The sequence below is a fragment of the Phaseolus vulgaris genome, chromosome 5, assembly GCF_051622355.1.
Source record: "Phaseolus vulgaris cultivar YP4 chromosome 5, ASM5162235v1, whole genome shotgun sequence".
Taxonomy (NCBI): Eukaryota; Viridiplantae; Streptophyta; class Magnoliopsida; order Fabales; family Fabaceae; genus Phaseolus; species Phaseolus vulgaris.
Genome location: NC_143502.1, coordinates 33,615,604 through 33,641,608, shown reverse-complemented (window position 1 = coordinate 33,641,608; position 26,005 = coordinate 33,615,604). Strand labels below are relative to the sequence as shown.

Sequence of the window (26,005 nt, the reverse complement as noted above, 5' to 3'; positions counted from 1 at the left end):
CACTTGAGTCTGGATAGACTTTTACTAGTTTTATCACTACAAGAAAATCATTAAATAAAAACTAATTTTAGAGACAAAAATAATTAATTATTATATTGACTAAATTATATATTATTTTAGAGACTAAAAAATTTATTGGTATCTAAATTTAGAAAGTGTTTATTAATAATAGAAACTACTTTAGATACCAATAAATTTTTTAATCTCTAAAATAGTATCTAATTTAGTGAATATATTAGAAACTATTTATTAATAATAAAAATTACTTTAAATACCAATAAATTTTTTAATCTCTTAAATTAGTGAATATAATAACTGATTTTATTTATAAAATTAATTTTTATTTAATAAATTTTTTTAGTGTATCATAAAACCTACGCAAATAAACTATGTTGAGAGGAACTTGATTTTGTTATACAAAAATCAATACGATAACTATTGAAAGTAGAATGAGGCTGGTAATAGATATCTCACCATTTTGAAACTGTACGCTTCATTACATTTCAAGTTTTTCAACAGCAGACAAGTAAAATATTAAAAAAAATATAAAAGGAAAGTTTAGTGGAGCAGGAGTCATGGAGATAAGAATAACCAACCATCTTCATTTTTGTTTTCACTGGTGGGAAGGTCACAAAAATTTTAATTTGAATTTTAAATCGTATTTTTTCATTTAAATCCGATGGTTCTTGATAAACCCTTTCACTTTTCTAATTAAAACATTTGCTTATACATAATTAATTTAGGTAGTGTAACTTTTATCATATATATATATATTATTATATAAAGATTATATCGATCTCAAATTAGTTAATACTTTGTTATTATATATCAAAATCGATCTAATACGTAATTTTTAAAATATATTAAAATATTAATCATTTAATCATCTTGTTGTTGTTATGGTGTATAATTTTAATAATGTTTGATATAAATAATTATGATGATATAAAATGATAACTTAATACTTAATTCAAACCGTCTAGAGGTCTAAGACAAGAAGATCCAATTGCATTATTCTTATTCATAATTGTGGCTCAAGGCTTATCAAGTTTAGTAAATCAAACGGCTAGAAAGGAAGTGTTAGGATTGAAAGTCGGCACACAAATTGTGGAGGTGAAATTACTTACAGATGACACTTTCATCATGTATGAATCTAATATCCAAAATATTAGAGTTACTAAAGCAATCCTTCAATGTTTCGAAATTTGCTATGGACTTAAAATAAACTTCTTTAAGAGCAAAATTGGAGCTATAACACTAGAAAAATATTTATTTTTAGCGGAGGTTTTTTAGTAGAGGTTTTAATATAACCTCCGATAAGACATATTACGCCGGAGGTTTTCTAAACCTCTGGTAAGTAAACAGTGTGTTTAAAAAAGTTAAACCCAATTTTTTAGGAACTTTAAATTTTTTTCGCGTTTCCTCTGCACGATTCCTTCACACGCAATCCTTTTAGAACCATTCTTCAAATTTTCAAAACCTAATTGCAGAGCAGAGACGAGCCAGAGGGTTTGCCTCAGAGAAAAAAAGAATGGAGTCCTCGCCGAGAGAAAAGGAGAGCGAGGAAGAAGATGGATTCGTCGGCGACAATCGGTGAGACTAAAAAGATAGCGGCGCGGTCGTCGATTGTGGAGTCCTTTCGCGGTTGCGATCTGTCCGGGATCCGAATTGACAAGGACGAGTTGAAGAAGCAGTTCACTATTCCGCAGTACCTACGTTACGTTATGTGCGATTCCATTCGCCTCAGGACCCGCCGCTGGGAGGCTACATCAACCGCGCCGACGACGACGATTCCACCACTCCGTAGCGGTGGTCGCCACGACATGGTCGTCTTCATCAACTCCCCCAACGGTGGTTGCCATGACCCCACTCTCAAGGAGAGACTCTAGCAACTTATGAGTTAAGAGCTTTGTTATTATCTTCTCTATAACTTTGTTCTTCTTTACATGTTGTGATTGTTGTTTGGTTGTACGGTGCAGGTTTTTGACTTAGCAGATGTGAAACCTCATGAATTTGTACGGTTATGTTAGGGGATCGGGTTTTTTTGTTTAATAATGGATTTGGGAAGATAATGTAATTTGTATTATAAATGGATGTTGAAACTCAAATTTGATTTGTAAAACTAAATCTGGTTTGCGGTTTTTTGAGGTAATAGGTTTCGATTCTTTTCCTAAACTTTTTGCCTGACCGAATCATTAATATTTACATTGATTTATGTTGTGTATTTATGTTTAAATTCAAAGTGAGTTGATAATGTCTAATTGTCCACTATTTGAGCTTAGTTCCTTGATGTTGCAAATGTATTATAGCACTACAGATGTTTGCTTAATTATGAGAGATGTGGAAGTGAAAATTTTGAAAATGACATTTTAAGTTCAAATATATTACCTATAGACAAAGCTATTATACTGGTTATTGCCTAAGGAAATAATTTTCTGATTTTATCCTCAATTTAATTGATTAATTGATTTCTTTTGTCAGTTCACAAGATTGGAAGGCAAGACAAGATATCCCTGCACTTGATACACGCTACAAAACAGATTTATGGAACTTGCGAAATCATAATTATGAAGACATGGCACTGAGAATTAAAGCTGAATTAGAGTGTGGTTTTAAAACAGTGTGCACAGACACTGAGAAGACTTGCTCAGAATAGAGAAGCAGCAAGAAAAAGCAGGCTCAGGAAAAAGGTGCAGTGAATTTCCACTAATCACCTAAAGCATTTATTTAGATTAAAACTGATTGACACAAGTTTTCACCATTGATTGAGGTATGGTGATGTTATCCAACAATCTGTTTACTCTAGGAACCTGAGCTTGCACCTTTCAACTCCTGCTCTGCGGTGATAATTTGTTCTTTGCCTGATTTTTGTTCAAGTTTAGTTTCCTATAGTAGAGTCTTAGTTGAACTTAATGATGAAATTCAGGGTGTTCTGCATCTTTTGTACTATTTTTGTATTTATTATCATATTAGAGTAGTTGTTTCAATTCGGTAATGAATACCATATAGTATGGAGGTGGAAAATTGTCCCCTAAAAAGTGTCTTAAAACGATCTTGCAAAACATAAAATACAGTAATGTAAATAACTACTTCTCTGAAGCAGGGACATGGTATACTTGAATGTGGTGAACAGAAGAAGGGACTTCTTCCAAGAGTTGTAGAGGGACTTTTTGATTCCTTAAATTCTTATGATGAAGAGAAAAGCACTTACTAATTTAACCACATCAGTCTTACAAAATCATCTGGTTATAGTAAATTATTTCTCTGATTTCGTTTCTGATTGGGAATTTTCTTAACTTTGTTGGAAAAGCTAGTTTCGATGTGAATTTGGATTCTTCAATAGTTATCAGAATAACTCTATCCTCTTATGTAGGGACCTATTTGATTTATCAAAAGTTAATATACAAATTAAGGCGAGCAAATCACAAGGAATATTTTTGCCTGGTGTTATAGAGGTGAACTGTTTTTAGGGACTTTATATCTCTTTCCATTCTAATTTATATTTGAACTTAGAGCATATTATATGAGTGAAGATTCATAGCAAGCAAAGGAAGGTTCATCCTTCTGAAGGCTCTACATTTTACATTTGAAAACTACAAATCAATAGAGTTACGAGCATAGTGATCCGGTTGATGTTGTCAATCCCCTTATAGACAATTTGATTACCCTTTTATGTGCAATTCTTCTCACTAGGTAATTTAAGTTAAATTATGTTACCTGGTTTAATTCTTTTCACTGTTTAATTCTATCTTCTCACTAGGTAATTTAAGTTAAATTATCTGGTTTCTTATGTTACCTGTCCTTTTGAACATTGTTTAACTTTGTTGATTTCTTCTTGTTATTATTAATTGTTGAATTAGAAATTGTTAACTATGTTAATCTTTTTGTTATTGTTTATATGTGCAGGTTTGGACAGGAAGGAGAAGCTAAGGGATACTGGGTCTAGTATTCTGTCACAGTTATTTTGTTGATATTTTTGCTATTATAATTTTAATTATTTCTAATGCTTCATTAGTGATGCCCAATTAGTGTAAAAAATAATATGTCGGGCCATTTCAATATTATTATTAGCTTTTTGGAAGAATTTTTTTTTTTTCATTTAGGTTTTTGTTTACCTTCACGTGAAGCAATTCCATTATGCAAGTTGAAATAGGTCACACTATAGTTGATATTTAGTTATGATTCATTTATATATTCAAAAGTTTTCATTCATTTGAAGAAATTCATTTGAAGAAAAAAAAGTAATGTTCTTAAATGTCCTAAAATAATAATCTATTAAAAAATTGCTTAAATTTTTTTTTTTATATTCGTAGTATATAAATTATAATATTTAGTATTAGAAAGAAGATAGAAGAGGATTAGGCACCAGATTAATCAAACTAATGCTCTCTAATGTCAATCAAATTAATTTATTTAGTGAAGTGAAATTTCCATTGCTATTTAATTATAGGTGTTGTGAAAGTAGAAGCCAATGAACATACACAAAAACTGCTACTGTTTGAACAAATTATTAATTTGTTCAATTCGTTTTATTTAAAGGAATAAAATTTGTTGTTAAATTAATTATTTAACTGATGTCTTGATTAATAAATTTATTACCACACATGTTTATATATTTAAATTTAAAAATGATTTGAATCTCTTTGAATATTTGTTATCGCTAAAACTAAAAACGTTTTGAATAAACATATATAGACTTTGCTTATGTAATATATGTAAAGCGTATATTTAAAAATGTAAATTATACTTTTAAATAAAAATTTATCTATAATTTATTTTATTGTATTTAGTTTTTTATTATTTATCACCTACTTTTTTATATATACATCTCCTAAAAGTAAAAGTAATGGTGTTTTCAAACTATCGAAAATAACAAAGGTTTTCAAATCACCGGAAATAGTGGGAATTTTCAAAAACCGCCGGGAATAGCGGGGTTTTCAAAAACCGTCGAGAATAATGGGGGTTTTTAAAATCGTCGGGAATAGCGGGGGTTTTCAAAACCGCTAGGAATAGCAGGGGTTTACAAAACCGCTGAGAATAGCGGGGGTTTTCAAAATAGCCGAAAATAGCGACGCTGGATCTTCCAGGGGAAAAGCAAACCGCGGGTAATGCACTTAACGGGGGTTAAAACCGCCAGTAACGCCAAATATAACCCCCGTTAAAAATAATTTTTTTTGTAGTGTAAGAGTGGATAGAAATGTGTTAGAATCTTTCTTTGAGGTTCTTCATTGCAACATTATGAATATTCATTTTTTATATCTTAGTTTACTTATTTGGGGAAATTCTACGAAGGTTTCTTTTTGGGACCCGATGCTTACAAAGGTTAAGAAGAGCCTATCTATGTGGAAAAGTAAAAATCTATCATTTGCTAGTCCTGTATGCTTCATTCATTCTGTGTTGAATGCAACCCCCTGTATTATCTCTCTTTCTTCGAAGCTCCATCATCTTTATGCAAAATGATTAACAAGATAAAATGTAAGTTCTTGTGGGGCTAGGATATTAAGGGAAGGAAAATAGTTTGGATTATATGGGATAATTTATGTAAACCTAAAGCGAAAGGTGGGTTAGTCACTAAGTAGATAGACATTTTCAACAAAGCTTTACTTGGAAAATGGAAATGGAGACTTGAGTTTCTTGAGAACAGCTTATGGAAAAACATTTTTGCTTCTAAATATGGTTCTTGGAGAAATTTATCTGAATCTAGAATTTCAAAGCATGCTTCTAGATGGTGGTGCGATTTAAAAAAAAGTGTGTGTGGATGTGCAGTGCACAAATTGGTTTGATTCTAATATGAAATGGGGGGTTGAGTTTGGTGAAAAAGTCAAGTTGTGGGAATACGTTTGGGTTGATAATATTAAACTAAAAGCTAGATTCCCAAGGTTATTTAATAATTCTCTCATCATAGATAATCCCCTGCGTCACTTTGGTAAATGGAACAAAGACAACTGGGTTTGGGAATTCAAGTGGAGAAAAGAGTGGTTTGAATGGGAGAAGGCCCAAGTAGTTCAATTTAAGACTGTGCTGGAAGGTCAAACCTTGAAAACAAATATGGAGGATAAATGGTTATGGAGAGACCTGCAAACCTGTAAGTACTCTGTCAAATTTGCATATGCAATCGTTTCTAATTCTATCCCAAGTGCGTCTAAGGATATGTATAGGGTTCTGTGGGGATTGTTGGTCCCACCATCGACACAATGTTTTGTTTGGAGAGCATTGCACAACAGGATTGTCACAAAGCAAAATCTGATTAGAAGGTCGGTCCACCTTGCGGATTCATTATGTGTTTTATGTGGGACCAAGGAGAAGACGCCCTCACACCTTTTCTTAACGTGTCAGATTGCGAGCATTGTTTGGAATTGTTGTAGTAAATGGATTGAGGTTAGATCTATAATTCATTTTTCTCTGAAGGAACAGTTCGAACAATTTCATTACCCATGGCTTAGCAAAGAAGACAATAAGTTGTGGAAATGAGTGTGACTATCCATCATCTAGTGCATTTGGAAACATAGGAATGAGATTGTGTTTAACCAAACAAAAGTGGATGCAATCTTTGCTCTGACCCAAATGCAATCGTGGGCTTTGTTAAAAAATAAGGCTCCAAGGACACTTTTTTCTTTTTCTGACTAGGTCCAATGTTCGAATACTTGCATTAATATGGTAGTAAAACATTGATTTTGTGAGGATAAAGTGGTAGATATGTATTGAGAGACTTTTCTTCCTTTTTTAGGGTGCTTTGAGAGTAGTAATGTGTTCTTAAAGTGTATAAGGGTTTTGAGCACCCTTTGTGCTTCTTTTCTATTAATTTATTTTTTTTCTGATTAAAAAAACATGTTTTTAAAGTATTTTTTCCCACCACGTTTATGTATAAGGTTACCAGGTTGGGAGACTGAACATTTACTTTTTCAAATTATAGATATTGAAAGGGTCAATTTTAAATTTAAAGGACAAAAAAACTTAATGCAAATTTAAAGAAAAAAAAACAGAAACATTATATTTGTTTATAGCAATAATATCCCATTTATTTGATGTTATATTCCATCTTTAATTATATCTTAAAATTTTAATACTTTGAACTTTAAAATTATTATTCTATTAGGTATACAATAAAAAAACAAAGAAAAATTACTAATCTACTTAAAATAACTTCATACAAAACTATTTCAAAATATACTTATATGTATTGTTTTCTTTCTCTTAACTTACAATCCATATTATTTCTTTAACATTGTTTTAATTCAAAGATTACACATTATACATATAATTTTAGTTAAATAAATATATAAAAGTAAAATCAATATAAATACTAAATTTCAACTTATTAAAATAAAATAAAATAATAATAATAAAAAAAACACAACAAAAATATTATTACGCTTGTATCCGCTAATATAATATAAATAATGGTAATTTAAACTAATTAAATATTATCAATAATCAATATTAGCATGTCTTGTTAATATGACATACAAAATTTATCTTAGCAATTTATTTTCCTTTACATCATAATTACACTAAGATAAACAACCTTAACACTTGAGATTTGTCGGTTGCACATGGCATTTTTTTAGTGTAAGGTTTATAATTATACATATATATATTTATTTAATTTAACTATATCTCAAGTATAATCGTGAAAGTAATTTTCAAGTTGAAGGTGATAATTAGGTAATTTCACCCCTAAGTGGCCACTTTTTATTTGGTTGAGTTAAAGTAATTCACAGTGACCAACATCTATCCACTATAGAGTTTTTTTTCAGAGTAAACTAAATATATTTGACCTCTCTTAATAAAATATTTTAACGCTTACAATTAAGAATTAAATCGTAATGGAAAACATGTTTCACAGATTCAGAATTATTTATTTAAATGAATCATTATTGAGTTAACTTTATCCTAACATTAAATTAAGATAATTCCCATTCTCCAAACCTAATCTTTTGCTTTCAAAACAAAAAGTGCATCATTCTTTCCCAAACCAATAAATGAAGCTTCCATGGCTTAACAAGTCTGGATCCAAACCAAAAGAGTTTTGTCAAAGAAAAGCAAAAATATATTATCAACTTTTTTTTTTCTGAATTTTGAAATGATTATTAGAAAAGTCAACAGATTTAAATTTAAAATTAATAGCAGTCTAAAAGTTCACTACATAGTTAACTTATGTAGTATTTTGTTTAAATAAAAAATAAATGTTATTCTTTCTCCTAAATGGTCTCCCAAATAAAAATATATGAGTTTTCAATATTAAAAATATGTTAAATATTCTTTAAAATATTGAAAAACCTTTGAATTAATCGCAAAACAAAATGTTGGTGCATTTAATATTAATAATAAACAAAAATAATAATAATAATAATAACAGAAGAAAACCAAAATCTCAATCTCATTCTTCTTGTTCTTCTTCGGCAGCACACATAGCATAGCATTCGCGAATCCCTCTGTCTTTAACCAGCAATGCCTGCCCAGAAGCGCTCCCTCCCCGACCCCCTCGACGAAGGGGACACTTCGCACCACAACCTCTTCCATTCTCGACATGCGAAGCACCAACAGCAACAACATCAGGACCAGTCGCACGAACACGACGGGGATCACCACCATGAAGAGGAGGAACAAGAGGAAGAAGAAGAAGGGGAAGGAGAAGAAGAAGAAGATGATGATGATGATGAAGAAGAAGAAGACGAAGAAGTAGAAGAAGCGGCGCATGATAACGACGGCAAAGAAACGCCACAGGGTTACGTATCGTTCTCTCTTTTTTTTTCGTTCTGTTTCTTCGTGACTACGTGTTATTTTTGGTGCCCCAATTGGTTTTTCTCAACGGGGTCGCGCTTTGTTTCGCCTCTGCGTTTCTTCATGTGCTCAAGTTTTCTTCTTTTCTCTTTCGCAGATTCCGACGAAACCCCATCTTCTGGCTCTGAAGAAAAACCAGAGTACTCTCTCTTTCTCTCTCATACGCGTTCTCTCTCGCGTGCATTGTTTCGAGACTTCTGCTCTGTGTTTCATTGCCTATATTTTTTAGATTCACGTTTTGATTCCATGCTTCTGTTTCTGGATCGTGGCAGCTTGTTAATTTGCCTGTTCTGCGTTTCTTCCTTTGAATTTGAACTTTTGTGTCATGGAATGTGATGGGTTTGCTTTGACTTTGTAAAGGGGTGATACTTGTTCCTGTCGTTTGAGTTGAAGTGTCTGAATTTTCTGAATCCTCCCATTTGATTTGTTGTTGTGCGTTTGCATGTTTGGAATTTGGTCTTGTTTACGCTTGAAACTTGTTCGTTCCTTGCCTGCTCAAATGAAGTAATTGTTTTAGCGTAGCTTTTTGTTGTTGGATATATAATCCTTGGTGTCATTTTTCATAGCGTTGGATTAAACTTCAATCATGTGTCATTATTGCTACAGTTGCAGCTTTGGAACTTTATTGTTTTTCATGGGGAGGGTAGAGTACACTCAAGTCATGTCCATCAGAATGTTCTAAGTAGCCATATATAAACTACTATTGTGTTGATTTGTCCGGCAAGAGTTCAAAATCAAAACTGTTTGAGGCATTGTCATTGTAGAGTGGTCAACTTTTGAATATCCTAGGTAAGGTTTTATTTGTGGTTGTAGTTTCATTGTGATCCTTGACATTGTAGGAAATTTCATACCAATACGGTCATGCAGGGTCCAAAAATCAGGATGTTTTGATCATAGACTGTCTTTTACAATCTTGATAAAGACCTATGTTTGGCTTGTAGTTATTGTTGCTTCCCTGTAGCTGTATTTCATAGTTAATGGTGTTGCTTAAATTGATTGAATGGTCCTCTGCATCTCTTCAATGTTTGTCCAAGTTGCCAAAGGTGAAAGGCACCATGCAATGGGGCCTTGAGGCAAGATTGGCTAAAATTCCTATGTTTCATCAAAGATAGATGCCAAGATTAAAAAAAGAAAGAATACCATACTGGACTATCTTGCATTATTTTTTTCATTTAAATTAACCCCAAACTGTTAATTGCTCATGACTAATAGCTCGAGAGTCTGTCAAGTCCCAGACAACTGGTTATATTTTACCCCACTCCGTAAGCATAACATTTTGGAAGTTAGATTGTTGGGATACTCTGATTTTTTCTCAGTAGTTAGTTATTAATAAAGTGCTAAAGATGTGCTTTGTCAGTATGAAAAGGTGTGTCCAAAGCATGTGACACAGTCAAAGAGATGCTGACTCCTCTTTTAGTTCCTTAGATAGACACATCTTTGTTATGTACCTTGGATAGCAGCATTACACTGTTTTTCATCCAAAAAACTATTGGTATTCTTATTAGTTTGATGCTTTATCATATGATTGACAGATGGCATATTTTTGATTTGGTGAAGCATTTTAGGATGAGTTCTTTGTTTGGATTAAATTGTTCTCAGCATTGTCAATAATATGTTTCTTTTAAAGTTTTCATGAAGTTTTGTATGGATGGCATGTGTACACCACATAAAAAGAAAGATTTGGTTATTTTATACAGGGATTGATTTAATACTTGTTTCTGTTGTAGTTAATACTCTCTAACCATCAGTTGAATTGAATGATTTATGTCTCACATGTCAGTCACTATCTCATAGGTTTTACAAAACATTTTGGGTGAAGAAAAAACAACCAAAAAAGTAGATCCATCAACAAACTATTAGATTTTTCAATTTATTTGTTTCACATTGTCATGTGATTTTGTAAGATTACATTTTGGAATTTGGATAAAGAATTGAAGGTCTAATTTAAACATATTTTTATCTCCTTTGTTACGAAGGGAGATAATGAACTACATGGTAAAACTGTAGAAGTTTTTGTTGAAGATTCGGTACACTTGGAAGTAAATAAGCTTAATGACAAACCAAATGGGATTTTGATGGATACTCTTGATTTGTGATGGGAAAAGTGATACTTTAGAATACCATATTACTTTAATTTATAATTTTTATGAAGGTGGGACCAATATCTAGCATAAAGTAAGTCTCAATATGTTAAATGAATTTCCTTGGAACACACTAATTTTGTAAAAAAATTTAACTGTCATTCAAGTCTTAGATTTCCATATAATTGAAAATAGTTGTTTTGTTATCATTACTTTTACATCCAAGGTGATTTTTAATTGATTGATAGTATACAAATCTTACTATTTCATGTTCACCAGTGTTTTTAAATAGCCACTATAGTGCTATGCTATTGCATGCTTGAATATTTGAATCTGCTATTGCAACTCTGTCTGCTATTGCTTCTGCTGTCATTGTTGTGGTTGTGACATGTGTCCTGCATCTTCTTGTCATCTTTGATGAGTCTTCAGCTAATTGAACTTTTGAGTCAATATAATGCCAATTTTTATGTATTTTGTTTTTATTTGTATACAACTTAATTTTTAGTGCATATTTATTTGATATATACCATATATTTCAACTGTTATGTGACTTCTGCCATATGCCTGCAATGTTATCCACTGTATGATATATTGGATTATCAACTTTCTGTCATTTTCCGCAATCTGCAATTGATAACATTTGTTTGCACTAACAGTGTAACACTATATTAAATTCTTAGTTGCAATGGCATTAGTGTTGTTGTTCCATTTCAAGTGTGTTGAAAATACAATGGTACTGTGATTTTTTCCCTTGGAAGAATCATTTCATTGATAAGTTCGTTGGAATGCAAAAGTTACTTTGATTTATGACTTATTTTATATAAGTGCATTTAGTATATGTGATTCCTTTGTCATAATCTTTAGCAGTCTTAAAAGGATAATGTCATTTTTGGTGGAATATGGCGGAGAATGTGATGGAACTTGGGAATTATAGGGTGCCTAAGTTCTACCTAGTATGGAGTGCTCAATGGAGTATTTAAGTGTTTGGTTCTGCCCCCTTAGTAGCTAGCTTTTAAGGGCAGGGGCTCCCTAAATACTTGGGTACTTAATAGAATGTCACTTATCATTTATGATAAAAGAAAGTATATTATATTTCAGAAAAGGAAAAAGTTGACACTGGATTTGTACAAGACTACACATAGTCTGAAAATTCCATTTCTGACATTATTAACTGTTTTGTGAAAAGTGGCTTCTAAGTGTGAGATTTATTTTTACAGTAGCTTAGAGACTTAGATGATCTAGACCGGTTGTGGTCATGATCTAGATGGGTTTAGGCCATTTTCTAGTATTAATTGTGCCCAAGTCTTAACCACACAAAAACTTCTAAATTTGTTTATTTGTGTTGGAGATCTCACATCTTTTAGATATATGGTCAAATTATAGTATATAAGTGGGTACAAATCTCACATTACAAGCTGTTTTTTGTGAGGTTAAGTTAGGTCTAAATCCACTTTCTAAGACTGTATCAAAGCTTATCTTAACAAGTTTTGTTAGATTTATTGTGCTACCCACTATCGAGTTGCTATTGGACCCTCACAAATATTTAGTATCAGGCTTGAGATGCTTAGTCATCAACGTGAGAGGATGTGTTAGAGATCTTATTATGACTAAAGATATGGTCAATTATAATATATACATGAGTGTAAACCTTACTTTATAAGTTAATTTTGTGAGGATAAATTAAACCTAAATCCATTTTCTAAGGATTGTCTGGGTCACTAGGGACTTTAGATATTTTAACTACCCTACTTTTAGGTGTATTTTACCTCAAATTGTTCTTTCTATCAAGTTTATGTAAATATATGTTCATTGTTTGTACTCTTGTTTGGTTTGCAGATTCGTGTATGTGGAACTTCTCGAAATACGTAAAGATGTTCAATGTCCAATCTGCCTTGGTATGTTTTTTGTTTTCCCATTCAAGATGGCATAATTAGGCAGTTAATTAATCGTGATTGTGCATTGCCTAGATACTTGGTAGGATATACTTACCAATATGAATTTTCTGCATGGAATGATATGTTGTGACTAGCAAGTAGTTAATGTTTATTGAAAGATCCTGATGTGCGATGGAGAGTCTTCTATTCTAATGCTACTTATATGTTTTGTGAGGAGGCGAGAGAGGATGGAGTAGGAGTATTATGTAGATTATTTTTCATACAGGACACTTGCAAACTTGTAATTGTTCTTAATGGATTATTGGGTGATTCTAAAACTATTATTGGTTCTAAATAGTTTGGTATTGTTAAAATCTTTTAGATATGTTAAAATCCTATAGTTATAGTAATTGTAAATATTAGGATCAATTAGATTATTTATATATTTATGTTTTTAACCTAAATAGGGTAAAATGAATATCCTCTAATTATGTTTTCTCCCCTATAAATTGAATAGTTTCGTTATGGTCTAAACACATGAAATTCATCATATGCCTTATCGGTTTCTCTCTTCTCATCATGATATCAAAAGCCTAATGAGAAGCGAACCCTAATTCATGCTTTCCTTATAGGCCCATTGCTCATAAGAGTAAATTTTACAATTCAATGCCTACAACTTTTCAACAAGGTTTTTTTAGCTAGCGTCTACCACCACTAGCATTACCTTGTTGTGTGATGACCAACTCCGGTAACTACTGTGCCTCTAAGCATTTTGGGTCTCTGATAGTTGTTGTGCTCTTTGAGCATTATTAGCTCTATGACAGTGTTTGCCCTCTGCTACCTATTGGGCTTGTTAAACATTTTTTCTCTTTGATAGTCGTTGTGCCCTTTAAGCATTTTTTGTTCAATGACAACCCTATTACACTCTTCAAACAATATTTTCTCTTCAATAGCCATCATTCCCTCCGAGCATTTTATTTTCCTAACCTATAGTCGACGTGTCTTGTATGCATATTTGGTCTTATGTTGTTGTGGCTTCTAACATTTTTTGCCCTTTGGAAGCCATTGTGCTCTCCAAGCAGTAGTTGCTCTTCAATAATTGTCATTACCCTTTGAGCATTTTTTGCTACCAAAGCTTTAGACAATATTTTGGGTATTGCCATTGTGTATGATCACAATGTCCAATTGAAGCCGTAATTGTCTTGGCATTGTCTTTGTACCATTGGATTCTTCCACCTAGTGTGATTGACTTGAAATTGGTGAGTGTTGGTTGATTTGTAATTCTCTTTATCTGTAGTGATTGCAACTCGGGTGGGAAATTATGAGTGTATGCAACTAATTATGGCTTGGGAAGCATCGTTAGGAGAGTATTGTGACCAAATAACCATATACAACTCCCACTTAGTCTCTATTTGATAAATTGAATTGTTAACAATTACCTCTTCAAATCAAAATATGCACTTATAACCTAATTGATAAGTTTTGTTGTCTCTAAATTCACAAGCATTTTAGGTTCACGTTGTTTCTGAGCCAACCTTCACAGTTAATGCCCAAATCCTTTTGGTCATACAAGCATGGTATCTGTTAGTGTCAATACTCTTAAACAAAATAAAAATCATACAACCAAGAGTTATCTTGATCTTTGGCCAATTTTGCTCCTCCAAATAAAAAACTCCTATATCTATAATATGTTCTTTTGAGTGACATTGGCCAAATGATTGCCATAATTGTTCAATAACCTTGTAACTCTCCCCACCATGGTTACGTTCCCAGTCACTTGGGTGAGTTGACTCGGAAGCAAACTCTTTTTGGAGTAAACTTGGTAGACTCACTGTGAACTTGATTGAACTCGCGAGTCTGCAACTGAGTTGGCGAGTCTAGAGGGTTTTTTCTTTAAACCCAAAACGACCCTGTTTCTAAACCCGAAATCAAACAAATTCCTTAATCATTGTGCTATATTTGAGTTTGTTGTAGCTCTACCCACTAAAGGCCATCAATTGTGTTAAATATCCACCCAGGTTCACACCTATGAACACTTAAAACATTTCATAGTGTTTGAAATATTTTGAGTTGGTGGTAACTATGTAGTTTGGGTTAAGGAATGAAGACTACTACTTCCTCTTCATCTCATTCACATTTTGGCACCCTCATAAATATAACCTTTGATTAGTGGTAGTAAATTTTTGAGTAATGACCAAGATTGTTGCATTGAACAATTTTCTCAAAGTTAGGCACACATGAGGATTATTATTGGCTTGTTGGGCTAGTAGATTAGGTTGAAGAGGGGCCTAATTTCCACCTTGAGTTGACATTGAAATTTGAATTGAAGACGTGGTACTACCAATAAACAAGGAACACTACTACTTCCTCTTCATCTCCTTCACATTTTGGTAGCCTCATAAGTATAACCTCCTTTGACAAGTGGTAGTAAAATTTACCAAGTTCGTTGCATTGAGCAATTTCATCAAGTTAGGTATACATGAAGCTTATTAGTGGCTTGTTGGGATAGTAGATTAGGTCGAAGAAGGGCCTAGTTTCCACCATGAGTTGACATTGAAATTTGAATTGAAGGTGTGGTACTACCAATGCTTTTGTGTCTTTCCTTAATCTCGTAAAACCTACTTTTAGGGTAAGGAGTTTATATGAATTTATTTAACCCATATATGTAATTGGTGTGTGGCTATAACTGAAGTGAACTAGGAGCGACTAAAATTAAAGTGGTTTTCTAATGCTCCTTTCACATCTAGAGAATCCTAGAGTGTAGTAAATATAGGTGACCCAACAATAGATATATGATTGACTTTGATACCATATGAAAAACATGTTTTATGTCTTACCTCATTCTCACAAAGTCAACTTGTAAAGTGAAGACTTCTAATCAACGTGGGAATAAACACCACCTTTGAGGCTACGATTAAGACAAATCCTAAAGAGGCTACAATGAACAATACTACTTCCTCTTCATCTCCTTCACATTTTGGAACCCTCATAATATAACCTCCTTTGACTGGTGGTACTTATTAAATGCATTGGTCATGAGTAAGATTCCTTCAAGAGCCAGCAAGTCTTAAAACCTCCAATTATTTTGGTTTCGTCTTATATAAATTAACTTGGGCATTTAATAAAAGTCCTCCATGTACTCGCTCATCTTGTTCTTGGCGTGTTGACAATCCTAATATTTCAATGCAATGTTTTCTTAGTTTGTGGGTAGGAATCGTTGAATAACTACTAGCTACTTCATCCCGGGTTCTAACATGTTGTGTTCTTTGACATTGTTGGTAATATAGTAATTGTTGCCACCGTGTTGATGCCCCTTCTTTCAATTTATGTGCCACTAACATAATTGGTTGAGATATTATGGAATTTTTAAGTAGTAAAAAACATTTTCAACATTATGAATGCAATCAAGAATTTTTTTAATGTACAATTGCCCATGGAAGCATAATATGTCGATCTCCATCTTAAATCCCTGATCATTGCAACCTCAATTGTTATATCAGTAGTCATTTGCTTAAGAGCAATAATCCAATTGTAGTGGTAGCCTCCGAGGAAAGTCTCTATGTTGTCGTTTTTTTTTATTGCTGCCTTGGTTAAATAAAAAAGGACATCACCGTTGTGGTGGGGGCTTAGGTATTATAGTTGTCTTAATTACTGCATTGAGTAGTATGAGATGCTCGATCGAGTACTCAAGTGGCTCAGTTCTTCCCTCATGACAATTAGCTTTTAAGGGGGGTTCCTCAAGTGCTTATCAACTAGTATCAATGTTGGTTGCTAGTGTCTCAGAAAGTCTTACGAAGTGGTTTAGGCCAACTTAATCTCATAGAATTGCCTCGTAAGGTGGAATTTGTATATACTTTTATAGTATATTTTGTTAGGATGGGAGAACATCAAGGAGTCCTTACAAGAAACATGGCTAAGGAGAAAAATGAGGAAGAGTTTGAAAAAGCCTATGAAGGAAGACTGCTAACAGCAAAACTAAGAGAACTAGAGAAGGAGATTGGAAAATATAGCATAGAATATGGAAATTTCTTTTTTAAATATAAAACTCTCCTTCGGTTTAAAATATGCTAAAATTAAAAATTTCCCTTAAAAGAATATTTCTAGACTATTCCAAAAGAATATTCTCAATATTTTCCTTGAATATTGTAAATAAAATTCTTCTATAGAAATATTCCATCTCGAAATTTCTAAAAGCTTCTAAAATATTCTAGAACAAATTAGTAAATATCATAAACTAACTTCAGCTACTTGTAGTTAGAGCTAGTTTCTCATGATTACATTGACTAAAGGAGTTTCAGCTCCTAACCATAGTTGTTCTTAGGAATTCTCAGCCAAGAAAAACTAGATGAACCACCCTAGGTTAGTTGTTAACTTCCTTTGTGCACTTAGCTCTCTTTGTAAATTTTTGTTGGCTTCTTAAGCACACTTGTCTAGGTTCTTGAGCACGCTTCTATTCCTTATAAATAGAAGGCTCCTCTATTGTATTGAGATATATGAAACTGATGTTTTTATGAAATTGTGTATCATGAAAATTTGATTCTCTTAGCTTAGGCCCTTATCTTGGAGAACTTCTTCAAGTGGTGAATCAACCAACCAACAATGCATTTATCTTTGGTGTCTTGGCATGTTTTGCCACTCTCTTTCCTTTCCATATTTGTCTGATTTTTTCTTTGTTCTTCATGAATACTGAAACCACCGTGGATCCATTCCATGAGTGTTCTTCAGTTCCTTGGTTCAAATCCTCCTAAGAGTTGATAGATCCTTCAAGTCCCAAGGATGATCTCATCATTTTAGCACTATCTCTGATTAATCTAAGATTGGATTTTTTCCAATACACCCTATCACGTCCCTCACATCAAACCCTATTGGGCTTGGCATGAGTATAACATAGTGAGTGACCCTTATAATGGATCTAGAATAAACTTTGATACCATCTTACAAAGTGGTTTAAGCCTAACTTAACACTACAAAACTAGCTTGTAAGGTGAGTCCCCACTTATATATATATATATATATGTTGCATAATCAGGAGAATTATGTTATAATTAAGTGCAGATTCCATTTTATATTTATTAGGACAGATTTGTTAGTGATTTGATTTTATTTGATTTGTACAGCTTTAAACACTCATTATTTCTGGCTTTCATTGCCTATTATTTCTTTCTTTAATTAGGTTGTAAAACAGTCTATAAATAGAGACTGTAATCACATTTGTAAGATATCTCAAAAATATATTTCATCTATTTCTTTCCACTTGGTATCAGAGCTCCTGATCTAGGAGACTCTGCTTCTGCAATTTTTTTTTTAGCCTTCATTGCTGTAATAATTTTCCTTGACAGCCTTCATTGCTGCAATTTTTTTTTTTTGGACAGCCTTCATTGCTGCAACTTTCTATTTTCCTTATCCTTTCTCCATTGACCACCACCACCACCTTGCACCATTGACCGTTACTGCCACCGCCATTGACCACCACCACCGACCACCACTGCCGTCGCTCGCTGGAAACTGCACCGCTCGTCGGAAACCGCCACCGGAAAATTTTTCTGGCGGATTTTTTTTTTGTGTGAACAGGATCAAATTTTGCCAATATGAAAAACTCAGTTGGTTTTGAACTCTCATGGACTCCCTTAGTAAGCCATCTAGCTATTGTTCCTTTACTATGAGTGGTAAGAGTTCTAGTTTTTTATCCTTTAATGCTTCTAGTACTGAAAATATCTGGATTATAGACTCTGGTGCTGCTGATCATATGACACCTCATTCTTCTTTTTTTCATCCTACACTACTTTATCCGGTAAGCCATATATTATTGTTGCTAATGGTTCCACTACCCCCATTAATGGTCGTGGTAACATTCACCTTCAACCTTCATTTCCTTTAAAAAATGTGCTTCATGTTCCCAAACTATCCAATAACCTCTTGTCTATTCAAAAGATTACCCAAGATTTAAATTGTGCAGTGGTATTTTTCCCTTCCCAGTGTGTTTTTCAGGATCTTGCCACGGGGAAGACTATTGGAATTGCTAAAGAGCAGGGCGGGTTATATTATTTATAGCATGAATAAAGTAAAAAGGGTGCTAGACTACAGGCACACACTTCTAATCTTCAACAAGGTCGTGAATCTTGGTCATCTTCTCAGATATGGCTTCAACACAAACGTCTTGGTCATCCTCCATTTAGTACCCTAAAGTCCTTATTTCCTGTTTTATTTACAAAAGTGTCTGTTGAGTCATTTCATTGTGATGTTTGTCAGTTTGCTAAACACCATCGGACAACTTTTCCTCCCAATGGTAATAAAAGTTCTAAACCTTTTGATCTTATTCATTCAGATGTATGGGGACCTTCACCTATTCCTAATATCTCGGGTGCAAAATGGTTTGTTTCATTCATTGATGATTGTACTCGGGTTACTTGGATATTCCTCATGAAAGATAAGTCTGAAGTTTTTCACTTGTTTGTAAAGTTTTACAGAATGATTCAAACACAATTTGAAAGTCCAATTAAGAGATTGCGTTCTGATAATGGAAGAGAATATGTGAACCAAAACCTTTCCAAGTTCCTTGAGGAAAATGGAGTTGTTCATGAATTAACCTGTGTGGACACTCCTCAACAAAATGAGGTTGCTGAAAGGAAAAATCGTCATCTCCTTTAGGTTACTCGAGCTTTACTTTTCCAAACATTTGTTCCTAGATCTTACTGGGGGGAAGCAGTCCTGACTGCCACTTATTTGATTAATAGATTACCCTCTCAGGTTCTAGAGGGTGTTACTCCTATTTAGGTTATGACCACATTCTATCCTTCTATTCCCATGTTGAATAGTCTTCAGAATCGTGTCTTTGGTTGTCCTGCTTTTGTCCATGTTCATAGTCCTTATCGGGGTAAGTTAGATCCTCGTGCCATCAAATGTGTCTTCATCGGTTATGCCCCCAACAAAAAGGGGTACAAATGTTATCATCCTCAAAGTCGTAAAGTTTATATTTCCAAAGATGTCACCTTCCATGAAACAGAGTCTTTCTTTCCTAGTTCTCAGCTTCAGGGGGAGAGTATTCAAGAAGCTGAGGACCTTGAGTTGCCACCTTTTCCTTTGTTGCAGGATTTCGTTCTTAGGGAGGATGACAAAGACCCTGCACCAACATCATTACCAGAGAAGAATAATGAAGACAGATATTTTGGAAAACAATATCAGCGAAGGGAACAAGAACCCGTCCTGGTCGAACAACAACATCAATTGTCTGAACCGGAGGTAAGAACTCATACCAGTGAGACTCTTGAGGACACCTTAAATACTGCTTTTGAACCTAACCTAAATGATTTACCTATTGCTTTGAGAAAAGAAAAAAGATCTTGTGCCAAATATCCTATATCCCAATTTGTGTCTACAGAAAAACTTTCTATGGAGCACCAGAGTTTTCTTTCAGCTATTGATTCTATCAAAATCCCTTCATCGGTACAAGAAGCCTTAAAAGATGAGAATTGGATTCGAGCCATGAATGAAGAAATGAGCGCGTTAGAAAGGAATGAGACTTGGGAGATTGTAGAGAGATCAAAAGATAAGAAAGCAGTGGGTTGTAGGTGGATATACACAGTTAAGTATAAGTCTGATGGCACACTCGATCGGTATAAAGCAAGGTTGGTTGCAAAAGGGTACACTCAAACCTATGGGATCGATTATGAGGAGACTTTTGCTCCAGTGGCAAAAATGAATACCGTCAGGATTATTCTCTCCCTGGCAGCACGCAATGCATCAATTTGATGTTAAAAATGCCTTCTTGCATGGAAGCTTGGAGGAAGAAGTATACATGGAGATTCCACCTGGTTATGGAATTGTTAATGAAGGGAATAAGGCGTGCAGACTTAAGAAGGCCCTATATGGTCTTAAACAATCACCTCGTGCTTGGTTTGGAAGGTTTACTCAAGCTATGGTATCTTTGGGGTACCGACAAAGCCAAGGTGACCATACTCTGTTTATAAAACATTCTCAGAATGGTAAACTCACTCTACTTTTGGTCTATGTAGATGATATGATTATTACAGGTGATGATGAGATTGAAAAACAAAATTTGAGGGAGAGACTAGCTGCTCAATTTGAAATGAAGGATCTTGGGAAGCTGAAGTACTTCCTTGGGATAGAGGTTGCTTACTCGAGACAGGGCATCTTTATTTCTCAAAGGAAATACATCCTTGATCTTCTCAAAGAGATTGGTAAGTTGGGTTGTAAGCCCACTGGAGTACCAATAGAGCAAAATCATAGGATTGGGAATGATGAGGAAAACCCAAAAGTGGAGAAGACACAATATCAAAGACTTGTGGGAAAACTCATTTATCTTTCACACACTAGGCCAGATATAGCCTATGCAGTCAGTGTGGTTAGTCAATTTATGCATGATCCAAGAGAAAGACACTTGCAAGCAGTGGATAAAATTATTCAGTACTTAAAAGCCTCTCCAGGAAAAGGATTGCTATTCAAAAAGGGGGAAAACTTATCCATGAAAGTATATACTGATGCTGACTATGCAGGATCGATTGTTGATAGGAGATCCACCTCAGGCTACTGCATGTTCTTGGGTGGAAATCTGGTGACATGGAGGAGCAAGAAGCAAAATGTAGTTGCAAGATCAAGTGCAGAAGCAGAATTTAGAGCCATGGCTCAAGGGGTGTGTGAACTCTTATGGATGAAGATCATACTTGATGACCTAAAAATAAAATATGAAGCTCCTATGGGTTTGGCATGTGATAATAAGTCCGCTATCAGTATTGCACACAATCCGGTTCAACATGATCGAACAAAGCACGTAGAGATAGACCGACACTTTATTAAAGAGAAGTTGGATGATGGTCTTATAGCCACTGAGTACATCCCTTCAAGACTCCAATTGGCAGATATGTTTACTAAGGGACTTCCCACAAAACAATTCGAAGATCTTACTTGCAAGTTGGGAATGATAGATATACATTCACCAACTTGAGGGGGAGTGTTGCATAATCAGGAGAATTATGTTATAATTAAGTGCAGATTCCATTTTATATTTATTAGGACAGATTTGTTAGTGATTTGATTTTATTTGATTTGTACAGCTTTAAACACTCATTATTTCTGGCTTTCATTGCCTATTATTTCTTTCTTTAATTAGGTTGTAAAACAGTCTATAAATAGAGTCTGTAATCACATTTGTAAGATATCTCAAAAATATATTTCATCTATTTCTTTCCACTATATATATATTGTATTTTAACCAATACATAATACATATCCTCGTGTCCGACACTATTGGACTTGCTATGTGAATAACATGGTGAGTGACCCTTTAAATGAATCTAGGATAGACTATGATATCATCGTATGAAGTAGTTTAATCCTAATATCGACTCGTAATTGATAATTGTTTCCACTCTTATATTGTATTTTGACTATTTCCATTGATGTGAGACTTGGGTTTTTCCCAATAGAAATGGTTACTTACAAAGGGCTGACCCGAAAAGCTGCATGGAGTTTTGTGGAGTGCAGTCTGTGGGATGCCAACACACAAGGGTTGTGTTGTGATGAAGACTTGGGTATATGAAAAGTCGAAGTTCCACATCAAGTTATATGAGATGCTTGATAGAATAATTAAAGTAAGGAGAGATTTGATGATAAATCAAAAGATATTATTCATTACATGGCCAAACAATTACACCTCAAAGGCTTTAAATTGAATGCATCATCATAAGGAAACTAACTTAAAGAGGAAAACTAGGAAACTAACCTGATTTTACAATTCCTAGACCTGTCTTGCAGTGTTAAGTTTATACATACAAGTTTCACAGCTCTACTTTGTAAGTGATTCTTTGAGCTCTTAGTTGTACACTGATTTGGTAATTCCTTGAAGCATGTGTTGCTGTGTAAAGTGCTTTGCTTGAAAGGAAAAACTATCAAGATAAAAGAAATCTCAAATTGATTGAAAATATCAAATACTTTATACATTGTACTTGCACTGGATGTGTTTTTTTACATGCACTAGATGTGTTTTTTTCAAGTTAACCATGTTATGATTGGCTATTGATTTGGGCACTTGTAGTTCCAGATTTCATTATGAAAAGTGTTTTTGAAACTTAAAGCTCACTTCATGCTTGAATGATAGCTAGGTAGCATATCTTGTTTGCTGAAGAACTAACTACTGCTTGAACAGGCATTATCAAGAAGACAAGAACTGTCATGGAATGCTTGCACCGTTTTTGCCGGGAATGCATTGACAAATCGATGCGACTGGGGTAGGCTCCATGAATCCATTCCAGGCGTTTTATTTATTTATGTAATAAGCTGCCGATAATTTCTGGCTAATTCCTTTATGGGGCTCATCTGAAAAACACGTTATACTCTCTGTAGCCACATTCATCATTTATGTATTGTCTTAGGAATAATGAATGCCCAGCCTGCCGCACTCATTGTGCCAGTCGCCGTTCGTTGAGGGATGATCCAAATTACGATGCCCTCATTGCTGCTTTATATCCAGATATTGAGAAGTATGAAGAGGAGGTATAAGTTGACCAGTTTATCACATCATTGTCATTGTGTTTACATATAGGTAAAGCTTTCACAGAATTCAACTAATGATACCATTCACTATCCCATTGCAGGAGCTTGAATTTCGTGAAGAGGAGAAGAACCGCAATAAGCAGGTGAATATTTATTGATTAAACAAATTTAAGTGAAGCATAATTTGAACATTCAAATGTGTGTAAAATACACTAGTGATAAATCGCAACACTTTTACTAATTGATGTTGAGTGATTGACAATCTGTATGGCTGCCACAAGCCCAGACATATAAACTCCTAAATATATATCTTATCAAGGAACATTTATTAATTGCTAAGGTTTAAGCTTGTGCCTTGTTGATTTTAAATCTTATCATTGGTCTGTCAATATTATCTCAATTGTCAAATCTCAGCATTCTAGTTTTTCTGGCAGATTCAAGCTTCAATAGCAAAAGTTGTTCAACGGCAATCAGAAGCACTTGTTAAGAGACGCAAAGATACGCCAGGAGTATTTCTAACAAGATCACAGCGTAATCAACGAAACATTCATTCTAGGAGACAAACACAAGCAATTGAAGGATCGGAAGATAATGAGGAGGAAAATGACAATAATGAAAAGGATTCATCTTCAGCCGATGAACGAAGTACAGAACACAGGCAGAAAAGGCGAAAGAGATGGGCTAGAGTTCGCCCATCTCAACCCTCATCATCCATGGCAAGTCCAGATGGAGGTAATGATAGTGACATGGACATAAGCAGAGAAAATCGTGGAATTTCAAGGCAGGTGTCAAAACCTAGAAAGCTTACTTGGGGAAGGGGTGGTTTTAGAAGTCACACTCGGCATGGAGGTGGTGGTGGTAGCAATAGCAAAAGTTCTCGCAGTAGTCGATTGTCTAAGTTTGTTGACCATCTCCGAAGCTTGGATGAAAACACTGATGAGGTATAGGCTCTTACCCCCTCCCCTCCTCTAATAGGTGACTGATGTTACTATTGAATGCTTCTATTCTTATTTCAGTTCAATTGAATATAAATATGCTATATTTTTTTCACAGTTTGATGTCCGTCTCATTCTTGTTTCTCTTGATCATCAAAGTACACCAAGTTTGCCGCAACCTTACCTTTGCTGTCGACCAACTTTGTCTGTGGAGCACCTTTACGAAGTAAGATCCTGTTGTCTTTGATCAATTGTATCTGGCAGTTGCAGTTCTTGTTTTATTTGATCTTAAGTTTGTTTAGGCCTCCACCAGAAGGCCTAGTACTGTGTTACACCATGATTGTGAAATCAGTACCTGATTTGGTTATTTGCTCCTTTGTCAGTTGAAGTTGCAAAAGATGTTCTGTTAAAATATAAACTGTTATTCTCTGTCCCGCGTCGATAAAAAATAAAAATGATTGCATAGTATGCTTCTGTTAATGAGCCAGTGTTAGTTTTCTTCCTTTATGATGATTGTCTTACATTTTTATGTATTATACATAGTATGTTGCTCGTCAAACTCCTTTTCCAGTTGAAGGAATCGAGATACTGGCAGTCAAAGGATGCCACAGTACAAATCGGGACAAGTCAGCTGATGAGAATTCAGCCCTAATATTTGATGAGCTATCAACTCTGGTTATAGAGCCAAACAAAGATGAACTAGAAGTTTTACAAGGACATGAGACTCTGGCAGGGCTTAGATCCAAATGCATATCCAAGATGGGGCATTTGGTGAGTATAAGGTGGTTTTCCCCTAATATTATTTTAGGTAACAACTTAATTTCACACATTTTTCTTCTGTTTCAGATTCTTGCATACAGGCGGAAGGAAGTATCATAGCCTTGGTTTGATTGGCGGTCATTTGACATTAAGAATGTCATAAATGTCTTTAGTATGTACATACAAAGAACAGTTGCCTATTGCATCCTCAAAAAAGAAAAAAAAAAGAATCTTTAGCATACTAATTATAAGAACCTTCCAAAAGCTTATGCAAGCATTGTGATATCTTTTGTAAGTTTAGGTTTTCCTTCTAAAATACTAGTTAGGTTTTCCGTTTTACTTCATTTCCTGATCTATCTATCAGTGTGTATCCAATCTGTCATTATGAGAACTATCATAGTCGTAAGGAGTAGTATTTCTGGTGGCAAATTTCGTCTTCATTGTGGAAAATGAACTATTTATCCAAGGATTGGTTTTGTTAAATATAACATTAAGACATATATCACAAACTGGTTTGGGTACAAAAGTAAAATAAAAATTGCAACATCAATGAAAAAAAGTTACGTTTATAAAATGAGAGTAACCAAAGTTTAAAGAGGTTTTGTGCATATTGTCCTCAATTGTTTCAGAGCCTTCTATATATTACTGTCATGGCTTAAACACTATCAAAAGGTGAGCTTTATCTACATCGCTTGTAAAATGAACGCCTAAACTTTGGAATTGAATATATGATACTCAATGATGAGTAGTAAAGCATTCTTATTTTTGGTTCGTAAAACTCAGCAGAGATAACTGACTTCACAAATGTTGTTTAGAATCACGCCTACAATAAATAGATTATGAAAAAGGCGCATATCTAAAATGATGTTTATGCTCCTATAATATTATTCTTTCAATTTATCATCAGAAGATGAGTAAACTTTTGCAACATATTCGTACCATACTAATCGGATAATAACCAATACGCTATCTCAACATACTTGTTCATGGAACAGGATTCTTGCACATATTGTAAAGTTAGCAATCTCCACGTTACGCGTGCTTGGTTGAGACAAGTATATCT

General features: G+C 34.1%; 1 protein-coding gene and 1 long non-coding RNA gene across 3 annotated transcripts; both read left to right on the top strand.

Annotated features, from left to right (window-relative positions):
- The first annotated feature begins 1,143 nt into the window (after positions 1–1,143).
- On the top strand, positions 1,144–4,084 carry LOC137835449 (uncharacterized). Its single transcript, XR_011085089.1, has 3 exons — positions 1,144–1,899; positions 2,482–2,690; positions 3,907–4,084. It is a non-coding gene; the product is annotated as an uncharacterized LOC137835449 (long non-coding RNA).
- A 4,261-nt stretch (positions 4,085–8,345) lies between these two features.
- RING1A (RING 1A) lies at positions 8,346–25,371 on the top strand. 2 transcript variants are annotated; one of them, XM_068643968.1, is made up of 10 exons: positions 8,346–8,728; positions 8,882–8,924; positions 12,702–12,760; positions 22,902–22,983; positions 23,128–23,248; positions 23,350–23,391; positions 23,683–24,189; positions 24,302–24,409; positions 24,727–24,954; positions 25,030–25,371. In XM_068643968.1, exons 1-10 carry the CDS (start codon positions 8,452–8,454, stop codon positions 25,060–25,062), a joined length of 1,500 nt encoding a protein of 499 aa, XP_068500069.1. In that variant the 5' UTR covers positions 8,346–8,451; the 3' UTR covers positions 25,063–25,371. The 2 variants fall into 2 exon arrangements, with proteins under 2 accessions (XP_068500069.1, XP_068500070.1); XM_068643969.2 differs by having other exon boundaries at positions 8,375–8,710.
- Positions 25,372–26,005: the final 634 nt, after the last annotated feature.